This window comes from Enhydra lutris, unplaced genomic scaffold (assembly GCF_002288905.1).
Source record: "Enhydra lutris kenyoni isolate GAN:26980312 unplaced genomic scaffold, ASM228890v2 scaffoldscaffold16, whole genome shotgun sequence".
NCBI classification, from domain to species: Eukaryota; Metazoa; Chordata; class Mammalia; order Carnivora; family Mustelidae; genus Enhydra; species Enhydra lutris.
Window position 1 is genome coordinate 31,805,844 of NW_019154100.1, and position 13,165 is coordinate 31,819,008.

At 41.8% G+C, this 13,165-nt stretch overlaps 1 protein-coding gene across 1 annotated transcript in view; it reads right to left on the reverse strand.

Annotated features, from left to right (window-relative positions):
- The window catches only part of LOC111147299 (phosphodiesterase 1C), a 598,548-nt gene extending 589,928 nt beyond the window's left edge, over positions 1 to 8,620 (reverse strand). Inside the window, exon 1 of the mRNA XM_022503265.1 lies at positions 8,311 to 8,620. Coding sequence (XP_022358973.1) covers positions 8,311 to 8,620 — 310 coding nt within the window. The remainder of the gene's footprint in view (positions 1 to 8,310) is intronic.
- Between the last annotated feature and the right edge of the window lie 4,545 nt (positions 8,621 to 13,165).

Sequence of the window (13,165 nt, forward strand, 5' to 3'; positions counted from 1 at the left end):
ATATAATATGTATAATATATAATACATATTATAATATATAATATATATAATTTATAATATATAATATATAATATAATATATAATAAAATTAAATCATTATATTTTATTATATTGGATTACATATAATATATATAATATATAATATATATTATTATATATAATATATAGTTATATAAATTAAATCATTATATTTTATTATATTGGATTATATATTACATATATAATCCAATATAATAAAATATAAATGATATTATATATTACATATATAATCCAATATAATAAAATATAAATGATATTATATATTACATATATAATCCAATATAATAAAATATAATGATTTAATTTTTTTCTCCACACATTGACAATCATTTACAAACAAAACAAAACAAAACAAAAAAACTTCATTGCTTGCTGTCCAAAGAGCACCATTACATAACAAGATTCAGACACAAGAAGATAAAGCAACACGTATATTTTAAGACTAAGCCTCAGTTTTTCCTTCACAATAGAGGCTTTATTCTGGAGGGGGTGCTCTCTGATTAGTAACACTTCTTGCCTTGGTGACTGGAAGAAAATACTCATTGTTAGGGTGTCAAAGTCCAGGAACAAATTCAACAAAAACAGCCAGATAGGTCTTAAGAAGTCAAGAAGACCCTTTTCCAAACAGCCCTCCCATTGAGTCTTCTTAACAGCATGGAAATGAGGTCCACCCAATTTTTGGAGTATTTGGCCTAGAGGCAAAATTTGCCATGATACCAAGAAGATTAAGTGAATAGGTTGTACATGTACTGATCTTTATGGTTCCTTTCTTCTGCACAGTTTTATTGAGGTTTATTAAGGTTTCCTTTCATTTTTAGTGAGGTCTATTAGGAAGATGTGACATCAGTAACAAGCCCAGCACTCTAAGTAGCAGGGAAAAAATGGCAATATGATGGAATCCTCCTGAAATCTGTAACCTAGGGAGTGGAAAGGGTTGGGAGTTAAGAGTCTGTCACTGAATTCAGACTTCTAATTCATATATTGTTCAAATTAGTATTTTTCTAGTATCCTCCAGAAAGCTGAGTAAGATACATCTTGCTAAAATGATATTCAAAAAATAATAGATATGAGGGGCACCAGGATGGCTCAGTCAGTTAAGCCCCCAACTCTTGATTTCCACTCAGGTCATGTATCTCATGGTCATGGGATCAAGCCCCACATCAGGCACCACACTGATGAGGAGCCTACTTGAGATTCTCTCTCTCTCTTCTCCCTCTGCCCCTCCTCCCCACTAAAATAAATAAACAAATCTTTAAAAAAAAAATAGTAGATGTGGAGAGAGATCATGACAGAGAGCAACTGAGCAAAGAGCAGCCTCTCTAAGAGCTCCCTTCCTACTCAGGAAAGCTCCTCTGGAGGTTAGCTTCCATTCCCTCAGCAGGCAATTTTCATTAAAAACAAAACAAAAAAAACCTTTGTAAACTAAAATCAGTAACTTGCTAAAGATGATGTTATTTCTTCTACTCGGATTCAGGGATTTTGAAGCACAAGTGACATCAGAGAAGGGCAAGTTTGAACAAAGCCCACAGCAGTTTTCTTGTGATATTTGCTCATTAGGTCCAGCTACTGCCAGCTCTGGCCCAATATACACATTTATTTTCCTGGTCTGGGCCCTTCCATGAAAATCAAATCAAAATCTGATGTATGCACACTCTTTCAAAGCCCCCAAACACCGATGATCTCACTTGGTCCCAGTTCGGCCCGAATTTGCCTATGAGCAAGGTGCCTAGACTCTCCAAAGGGTGCTGTGAACACCAAAGGGGAACAGCTTTCAAAGTTAGTATAAATAAGATTCCCCTGGTATGTGTGTAAAAATGCAGACTTCTAGGCTCCACTGTCAGATTCTGACTCAGTAGGCCCAGAAGAATGTGTTTTAACAAAAACCCCAAGTAATTCTGAAACGGGTTTCTGAACGTACTTTGAGAAAGATTGCTATGTTCCATACCATGCAACTTAATTAACTGAAGTCCATCTGACACTGTTCACCTTTATTTCACCTAGATTTATCATCTCTCCAACCAAATTTCAAGTTTAAATCCTAGCTTTGCTCCTTAGTAGCTCTGTGATCTTGGGCAAGTCATCTGGCCTTCATGAACCTGTTTCCTCAGCTAAAACAAGGAAAAACAACTCGAAATGGGCTCATGTCCTCAGTGCTCGCAACATTTACAGTTCTGCTCCTCATTCTGGACACACAGAAAACTACGTTTCTGACCCACTGCACGTGGATGAGCCATATTTCAGGAGGACCAGATGGCAGTCCAAGCAAGATCAAACCCTAAATCTCCTGCCAAAGAGGAAAATACAGAACCAAATCAGAAACCTAGGAGAGGGTGCCACTTGAGCTGGTACAGATCTGTGGACTCTCCATGTTCCTATCCCTCACTCATGAAAGCACAGAAGTGCCTGACAATGTATCTTACCAACTGACATACTTTAAGCACTACCCATTTTGACCAATGAAAAATCACTTCTAATAACCTTTACACTGATTTTAAAATCCTTTAATGCAATTAGATATAACATAGTTGGAGCAATTCAAGGAATAATTAAATAATTTAGGAATACATTTATTATTTCTGATCACAGTATTAATGTTAACTGCTCACTCCTAGAAGGCAGATTAAAACACACACACACACATACCACTGTCCGGGTTGAACAGTAAATTACACACAACATAACACCAAGGATAACAGAAGTATGTGGGATCTATGTCCTTAACCCAAAAATGGGAGAGCTAGGACCCCAATCCTCTAACATCAAATGAACTGCTTTGTGCTTTTTGGCTTGCTTCCCCTCTGCCCTCAATCTTTCTCTGGTTCTATACCCTTCTTTTCCCTACCTTCCTCACCACATTTAATTGTTCTATTTCCACAGAAGAATCAATATGGCATTGTGGAAAGAGAACTGAACTAGAAATCAAAAGGTCTCTATCTTTGCTCTGCCTGTGCTATGGGAGTCCGTTTATCTGTAAGGATAGTCAATATTTACTAAATGATTATCATAGGCATGGGTTAAATGCCTTACATCAATTACCTTATAGAAATGAGGTCTATACCATTTCTATTTCCATTTCCACATAAGGAAATGGGCTCTGAGAAAGTTCAATTCAGGTAGCCAGGAAGTGTCAGGGTCAGGGATTAAGATTCCAGAACCTCTTTCCCTGGCACCATGCTTCCTGGAAGAAACAATGGGCCACCTGAAAATCTAACTAACTGCAAGTGATCCAGGATAAAGCATGTCATCAATAATGAATAAAAAGTTTATTTCAATTCCCTTTCTTTATTAAAGGGGAACAATAAGACCATCTGTCCCATCAACCTCAGGACCTTTGTCCTGAAGATCAAATAATAAAGACACTCTAGGGGTTTTCTAAGCTGTGAAGCATTCTTCCCCAAGTCTTCCACCCAACAGGAGCAAATACACTGCTAGGGCCTCAGGGATAAAGAGGTTACTCAACTCTGACCTTAGGTGAGAACTGCCTTTGAAAGCAATGCTTCCAGTAACTATTAGGAAAGAGAATGAAAAGAAAGTGGTTCGGAGAATTCTTAGACTTGATAGGACACTGGGACCCAGGTTGCCTCCCGAAGTGGAAGGCAGTATGGCAGAGGAGGGCAGTTCCTGAAAGTAATGCCAGATCCATGGGGGCCAGCACTCGCCCAGCACACCAGTATTCCTTGTCATTAACCTAAGTTTTTAGAAGGCTGCTTGCATATGTTTAAATGAACTTGGATTTAAATTAACTTTAAATTAACGGTGTTAATGTTAACTGCTCACTCCTAGAAGGCAGATTAAAACACACACACACACACACACACACACACACACACAAACACACACCCCACTGGGTTGAACAGTGAATTGAACTTGGAACAGGGACATATCCAAGGAGATGCTGTTGAAGTGTTGAAGATTAAGACACTAGTGGCATCACCACCCACCCACTGATCTTTAAAATGATCAGAGTTTTGTTTTATTTTCACATTACTGAATCTGCAGGGGAGAAAATTTGACACCCCAAAATGTGTCTCTTTAGAATGACGATTAATTTAGGCTGATTATTCTTGAGAAATAGAAAACCCAAGAAGTTCTTATTTCTTACCTCCCCTCCTAACTTTCCATAATAATTGAGACAGATGACCTGCTGCAGGAATGGAGCTATCACCATAGATAACTACAGTATAATATGATCTAGGTATGGTACACAGGGAGGATCCTGGAAAAGTCTGTTTGTTAGAATTCCTCTCTATGTCCCATTGTTTCTAGATGGCCCAGTAAACATTTGTTTATCAGACATTTACTGTGTTCATTTTCAATTGTCTTCCTTCCCTTTGTACCCTACCCCTTTCTTCTTAGTCCAGAGTGACATATACACATCATTTTGCCTGTTTTTGGAATCTTTTATGTTTATGTGAATCCCCTGGATGTACATAATTAAATGTGATTTTCTCCTGTTAATCTGTCTCACGTCAATCTAATTTTTAGACTAGCCAGAAAAATCTTAAAAGGTAAAGAATTTTCCTCCTCAACAAGTCCGTTTCATTCAGCTAAAAAATTCCAAAAACAAAAATCCAAATTAAACTGATAAAGAATCATAATTATCCTGATATTTTAGAAATTGACAAGACAGTGGCACTAAGGAGCTAGGCAGGTAGAACAGAAAGATTAGGTAAATGAAAGCTACCTCGCATCCATGTTCTCTCTCCTCCATAGTACGCATCAAGGTGCAAAATCAAGAACTCAATTATGGCTAATACGATACACCTAAGAATAGTGACCCTTCTAGGTGGTTTCTATGCATTGACCAGTGATTTTCTTTTTTTTTTTTTTAAGATTTTATTTATTTTATTTGACAGACAGAGATCACAAGTAGGCAGAGAGGCAGGCAGAGAGAGAGAGGAGGAAGCAGGCTCCCTGCTGAACAGAGAGTCTGATGCGGGGCTCGATCCCAGGACCCTGGGATCATGACCTGAGCCAAGGGCAGAGGCTTTAACCCACTGAGCCACCCAGGTGCCCCTGGCCAGTGATTTTCAAAAATGTCCCTGACCAGCAGCATTAGCAGCATCTGGGAACTTGTTAGAAAGGGAAATTCTTATGTTGCAGGCCAGACTGACTAATCAAAAACTCTGGAGATAGGGGCCTAGGATTCTGTGTTTTACCAGCCTCCTGGTTAGTGGAATACACACTTTGGTGGTAACAGAATCACCTGGGAAATTTGGTTAAATTACTAAGAACCACCGCCCCCTTCCCAGCTCTATCCCATACCTATAAACCTGGGCCTCTAGAATTAGGTCTCCAGGTGATTATGGTAAACACCAAAATTTGAGAACCTCTGGTTCTAACACATGAGAGTACTGAGTTCTAGGCAAATGCTGATGAAGAAATTAATAGCCCACCAAAATGACAAGAAATTTACTTTAAACTAAAAGCATCTGCTCAGTGGCAGTAGTAAGAAACATTGCCTAAACTTAAGCAGAGCCTCCCAAAAGTATAGTTGCAATTGGCCCTCCTTTTCTGAGGGCATTTCCAGAGTAGGAAAAGACTGACACTTAACACTGGGAAGTGTGAAAATTCTTGTCCTGCCCACCAGCACCCAAAAAGCACAGTAGAAACTTCCATACTTGCCCACTAAAGCCCTAAACTACCCCTCTTTTTTTGTTGCTGTTGTTAAGTTGGTATATAAACCTTTACCTCTGGCTACTCGAAAAGTTACTCATTACTAAATATTCCCTTAAGCGAATATAAATAAACCTTGTCTTTTTTCCTTCATTTTTAGAGATGATAAAACTGAGCCTGATCTGCAATTCCAGCTATCTAAACCCACCACACTTCAAAGATTTAAGCTCAAATACCAACTTTTTAAAGAGGAAAATATAGAAATTGAATAACTTTGCATACATATCCTAGGCGATATAAAACTCAGAATGTCATTTTTAATTGGTGATATTCTTTATGAAATAAAATGGAAGGAATGGAAAAAATTAATTCTTATACAATCAAAGTTAGTAGTATTTATAGGCTTATTCATCAAACCAGAGCAGAAATTAATTGAATGCAAATTCCTAGAAATTGGTCTGCAGGCATCATAAATGTGTGAATTAATTGTGATACCCAAATATTCTGTCCACATCATCAAAAGTCTGAGGAAAAAAATATGGTAATTTTCTTCCGTGGAGATATATATTTGTAATTCAACTAATATCACACAAATTAATATTGAAGAGATTCACAGCAGACTTCCATATTCCATCAATGTAACTATGATAGACCATAATGAGATTATAAAAAATTAAATTTGCATCCTATACATTAGAAAATACTAAGCTTCCAGATACTTTGATAATACCTTACATTTGTATAGCACTTACAGTTTACAAATTATTTTTTCTCCATAATTTCCTTTGAGTTTCATGTCATGGGAGTTGGTACAACTCTACTTGTACTCATTTTATTTTATTTTTTAATATTTTATTTATTTATTTGACAGAGAAAGATAATGTGAACAGGGAACCCAATGCAAGACTTGATCCCAGGACCCTAGGATCATGACCTGAACTGAAGGCAGGCACTTAACCAACGAAGCTACCCAAGAGCCCCTAATTGTACTCATTTTAAAAGAGCAGGTAATACAGGCTTAGACTACAGGTCTCCTGCCCTAGGATGCAGGGCTTAGCAGAACCCAGATACCCTGACTCCAAATCTGGTTCTCTTTCCGTTAATACCACAAAAACAGGTCCTATGGATGGAAAAGACTAATATATTTAATTTTACTTTTTTAATATTTTATTTATTTATCTGACAGAGAGAGAGAGAGATCACAAGTAGGCAGAGAGGCAAGCAGAGAGAGAGGGGGAAGCAGGATCCCTGCTGAGCAGAAAGCCCCATGCGGGTCTTGATCCCAGGACCCTGAGATCATGACCTGAGCCAAAGGCAGAGGCATAACCCACTGAGCCACCCAGGCGCCCCAAGACTAGTATATTTTAAATGATAAATCCGTCCTTGCAAGGACAATATGTATATATCTTCTCATAATTTTTTTTAGGAACATTGTTTGAATGACCTAAGAACAAATAAAAGCTAATGAATAAACTCACAATATTTTTTAGAAGAAAATTCACAAAGGAATAGGAATACACATATCCTTACCTCTCATGAGTCAATGTGTAAGCCAATCTACCTCTCCACCAACCTCATCTTTTTCTCTTAGGGGAAGCAACATTGTCCACTGATTACACTGAATCCTTTTTGAAAACTCAACAGACAACAGCAGTGAGAATAATCACAACCTTGCCTGGGATAAAGTGGGAATTCATATGAAACAGAAGGCCAGTTGATGTATTTAGTAACTTTACTAGTGTGAGAGTTTTTTTTTTTTAATACATGTACCAACTAAAGACTTTTATGCCCATTTACACAGAATAGCACTTGTATTATGAAATGGAGTCTTTGAACATCTTAAACTAAAAATTGAAAAGTTTCACTATTCCCTTCAGTTTCAGCTGAAGAGTTCAGAGATCAGGTTCCAGCATAATATTGAATATTTGCATAGCATTTTGCAGTTTCAAAGTTCTTCTACATGCACTGTGTCTTGGTTAGATTTTCCAGCTATCTAGTGAGATTCGAGTTATTATCATCCCTATGTCACATATGAAAAAATTGAGGGTAAAGGAGAGCATCCTTCCCAAGATCACAATGAAAGCAGCAGATGGAGACTCAGGTCCACCTGACCCCAAATCTTATGTGCTTTTTCCACCTCTCCCTTGATGCCTACCTTAACAACGTCTTCCCCCAACCATGCACCACAAGCCACTTCAGAAGAGACTAGTTCAAATACTGGTTTCCTTCTTCACACATGGAACCAAAGTCTTAAACAAACAGGGATCTTCTGTCCTTTTCCCAATTCTCCTGAAAGGAGATGGGAAGATGAGCCTCATTTATCCTTATCTTTCCAAGACAACAAGGAAGACGTCTCTGCATGATTCTGGTGACAGTACAAAGCTGGGTAAAGGGATCCTTACAGTGTAAACTGCCTTGCATATATTGTTTAAATCCCTGTGAAAAATGGTCCTTCCAAAATAACTCTGTTGAATCAGAAATGAATCTTAACTTGTTAAAAAAAAAAAAAAAAGTTATGGGCAAGAGAACAAGGAAAGGGAAGTACTGTTGAGAAACAGAGCCTTTATTTCTTCCCCTGGTGGTTAGAAGAACCCCACAGGTCTCCAGGCAGCAGCTCCCTGCGTTCCCTACATCCCTATACAAAATAGGACTTACCCGTGGCGCTACCGCTTCGGGGCGAGCCCGGCTGGGACATGCTCTCTGCACGCTTCAGCACCGGGGACAGCTCCGGACTCGCTAACTTCGCGCACTCGTCCTGGCTGGGCGCTGCGGCCTGAGCCTCCCAGGCTGCCGGCGGATAGGCCGTCGCTACCCGCCCGGGTCCTAGCCTCCGGGTCTTGGGAAAGGCGAATGTGTCTTTTCGAGCAGCAGGAGTAGCGGCTGGCTCCTCGCGCTGCGGTGGCGACGAGCCCAAGTGCACCACAGAGCTGCGGGACCGAGCCAGCGCAGAGGAGAAGGAGCCCATCTCAGCGGGCCACTCTGGGCCCAGGTGAGCGGCCACGTCTCTCCAAGGGACCCACACCCCTTCCCAGCCAGCGACTTACACCTTCCTCTAGCAGGAGGGCCCCCAGTCTCTGCTCCGCCTCTGACCCCGCGGGTTGCAGCCCCTTCTGGCGGAGGAGGAGAAGGCTGAAGGGAAGGCGTGCCCCAGGGTGGACCCAGAACAATCTGGGCGTTTCTGTGCCCGACAGTCTGGTAAATGAGGAAACTTGGAGGGGTCGGCGTGCAGCTGCAGTCTAGGGACCTTACTGAAGGGTGGGGGAAGGAAGAGGCGTGGCATTAAAGTGAGAGATACTTTTTTCTCTACTTTCTGTACTTGGTTGGTTCACCTGGGGCCAAGGGCCTGGAGTGTCCTTGCTGCTCCTTTCTGGGCCTCCTTTGCCCCCCCGAAAGATTGGAGGGTTTAGTGAGGGTAGAGGAGGAACCTACATTTGTTTTCTTCTCAATTACTCTTCTTAGAGCCAATGTCACTACACTTCCAGACTGTGTTTTCTAGAGGAGCCCTGCTCCCAGCTGTCCCTGAAGATTTGGCAATCCCCCTCCCCAGCATGCCTCCTCCCTTGGCCCTCACCCTGGGCGCCTTCCTCTGTGGAAACCAAGACTTTGGGGGCTGGAAGGTTTGAAGTCTCAGAGGATGGTGGAGGCGCAAGGGGGGACCACTCAGATAATTCCTTGCAGGGAAGCAGGGAGGCAGACGCCAGCGGGCCTTGGAGGCTCTCAAGACGGGAAGCCAAAGCATCCAGGGGCCATATTAACAGGCCTACACAGCTGGCCCCAGCTTTTCTCTGATTGCAATGGAAAGGTGGTGAGACCTAATGTGGGACCAGAAGCAAAAAGGGAAGCCTGGTATTATGTTTCAGCTAAAATCCTGTTGCCCTGATAGGTTTTAGGTCTTACCCAAGGTTATGCAGCCAGTTGGTGGTTGGGTTGGGTTTTATGTCTGGGACCCCTTTATTATTTATTTATTTATTTATTTATATTTGACAGAGGGAGACAGGGAACACAAGCAGGGGGAGTGGGAGAGGGAGAAGCAGGCTCCCCGCAGAACAGGGAGCCTGATGAGGGGCTTGATCCCAGGACCCCGGGATCATGACCTGAGCCGAAGCAGATGCTTAAAGACTGAGCCACCCAGGTGCCCCTGGGACTCCTTTTTCTAGATCCAGTCTCCTACCATACTGCTTCCCATTTCAAAGGTTTTCAAGCATTGAACTGTGAAGTCAAACAACTGCGTGATACACAGCATATCTAAGGTTGAAGTGTGTGAAAAGAAAGACTTTATCAGTGATTCCACAATTGGCCTGGGATCCATCCTCCCTTCCTCCTCATTCAGTGCCCTTTCTGTGACAGCATGACACTTGACATTGTCATCTGTAAAATGGCATACAAATAAGTATATGTAAAGTAGTATTAGCACAGAGGTAGCTTCCAGATCAATGAATCCCAAGATGAAAAGAGAAAAAAAGTTTTTAAAATCTTCAACTGTGGGGCACCTGGGTGGTTCAGTCAGTTAAGCATCTGCCTTACGCTCAGGTCATGATCCCAGGGGTCCTGGGATTGAGTCCCACATTGTACTCCTTGCCCAGCGGAGAGCCTGCTTCTCCCTCTGCCTGCCATTCCCCCTGCTTGTGCTCTCTCCCTCCCTCTATGACAAATAAATAAATAAAATCTTTTTTAAAAAATAAAATAAAATTGGGCGCCTGGATGGCTCAGTGGGTTAAGCCGCTGCCTTCGGCTTGGGTCATGATCTCAGGATCCTGGGATCAAGTCCCGCGTCGGGCTCTCTGCTCGGCAGGGAGCCTGCTTCCCTCTCTCTCTCTCTCTCTCTCTGCCTGCCTCTCTGTCTACTTGTGATTTCTCTCTGTCAAATAAATAAGTAAAAATCTTTAAAAAAATAAAATAAATAAAATAAAATAAAGTAAAATCCTCAACTGCTATTTAGAGAAGATAAGTCAGGGAATTAACTTGAATAGGACACCTTTGGGTCTAACACAATCCTCTGTTCTTAGCATTGTTTGCTGTGAGGAGGGCAAAAGCTGAAATCTATGGACCCTCTACCATTTAAGGAAACACACACTATGATCCCCATACCATATAAGGACCATGCAGTGTCCTCTCACCTCTCCTAACACTACAAATTCATCTTCTCAGGTCAGTCAAAAGGAATGCAACAGGGTCTACTTACCCAGATGTCTGTATGGCTATATTGATTTTTTTTTTTATTTTAATCACTTTTCATTCTTCCCTTGCTCACCTGATGGATTAATTGTCCCTGGTATAAATTCTCACTCTGGGCAAAGGACTTTTTAGAAAGGGAACTCCCTGGGTAGATATTCCCTATTTTTTCTTTTATTTTTTTTAATCTTTATGTTTTTATTTTTTACTTTTTTATAAACATATAATGTATTTTTTTTTTAAAGATTTCATTTATCAGAGAGAGAGAGGGAGAGAGAGCAAGCACAGGCAGACAGAACGGCAGGCAGAGGCAGAGGGAGAAGCAGGCTCCCTGATGAGCAAGGAGCCCGATGTGGGACTCGATCCCAGGACGCTGGGATCATGACCTGAGCCGAAGGCAGCTGCTTAACCAACTGAGCCACCCAGGCGTCCCACATATAATGTATTTTTATCCCCAGGGGTACAGGTCTGTGAATCGCCAGGTTCACACACTTCACAGCACTCACCATAGCACATACCTTCCCCAATGTCCTTAACCCCACCCCCCTCTCCCGACCCCCCTCCCCTATTCTTGCACTTGGACTTGATTTTCTCGCAAACCTGACATAGGCATCATTAGCAATAGTATAAAGATAGGTGTGGAAAGAGGTAAGATGTTCTGGACTTAGGCTAAGTGACATATTCCATTTGGCTGTGCCTGTTGTGAAAGTACCTAACATAGTATTTCTGAATGGGATGGTAAAGAACTGCTACCCTAAGCCTCCAGAGTTCTCTCTGCCATACCAGCTAACCCAGGCCTTTCCCAGGACACACATTAGCACACATACACACCTTTCTCCTGGAGGGAGGTTCAGATCAACAGAGTTTGGTTGATGTTGCTGCTGCTGCTAACCAGAGTCTCCCAGTTCTCTTGTCAGTGAGAAGAGATGAGCCTGGAAAACTAAAAAGTCCTCTTTTTCCATGTGCATTTCAAAAAAGGGGGCTTTGTATGGTTAAAGGAAACTGTTAAGAGAACGTGCTAGCTATAGGTGATATTTTCATGGCCCTTGCCTTTCCTCTTCCAGGCCTCTGACCTGATTCATGAGAGACAGGAGGTCTCCCTCCAGATTTCCACTGGTGGATGCTCTGCAGAGTATGCATTGAGGAGCATTGGAAAGACCTTCTGACTTACCCATCAAAATCCTGCAGAGATGACACCAACTAGGTGCCTTCGGATCCTGAAGGTTTTAGTATTGGCAGTGTTGAATTTTACCTGAGCCCTGTACTCCTGTAAAATAATGAAGGCTGAGAAGTCCCCTGCCCTACCATATTCTGTAAAATGGCTTACTACAAAATCACCCTTCTTCAAATGACTTCGATAAGACCCAAGGTTGCCTCTTCATTTACCTATGACAAAGCTAGGACACTGATCCCCCAAATTTCCATTGTTTGCCTCATAAATGATTAGCTGAACTATTTCATCCCCACTGATCAACTGGACAAAATGCTTCTTAACCAAACTTTAGTTAAGCTTCCCTCCTTTCTCCAGACCTCTGAACTTTGGCCTGCTCTCATCCTGAGCCAGCACACAACCCTCCTGAGAAAAGGCTGGGCTCAGGGTAAAATATTCCCTGATCTACTATCCGATACTGTCACCCCTTCATCCCACTACACTACATCCAGTTCTTTCTGGCTTTGTTTACTCCTCTGTATTAAAAAACAAAAATGAGGGGCACCTGGGTGGCTCAGTGGGTTAAGCCTCTGCCTTCAGCTCAGGTCATGATCTCAGGGTCCTGGAATCAAGCCCCACATCGGGCCCTCTGCTCAGCAGGGAGCTGCTTCCCTCTCTCTCTCTCTGCCTACTTGTGATCTCTCTGTCAAATAAATAAATAAAATCTTAAAAAAAAAAAAAAAACGAAAACAAAAAGCCCTTTTGCCTAACTCTTTAGACAATTGCAGATCTCATGGTCAGGGCATTCTCCCAATTGCAATAATCCCTCCCCCCTTGCAACAATCCTTCAAATAAAGCCTCTCCTTACTAAGTTCAGATTTGTTTTCTTTGACATCATCTTTAAGAATCTCTTGTGGGGGGGACGCCTGGGTGGCTCAGTTGGTTAAGCAGCTGCCTTCGGCTCAGGTCATGATCCCACTGTCCTGGGATCGAGTCCCACATCGGGCTCCTTGCTCATCGGGGAGCCTGCTTCTCCCTCTGCCTCTGCCTGCCATTCTGTCTGCCTGTGCTTGCTCTCACCCCTCCCCCCCCCATGTACAAAAAAAAAAAAAAAAATCTTTAAAAAAAAAAAAAAAAAAAAGAATCTCTTGTGGAGGACTGCCTGGGTGGCACAGTCATTTAAGTGCC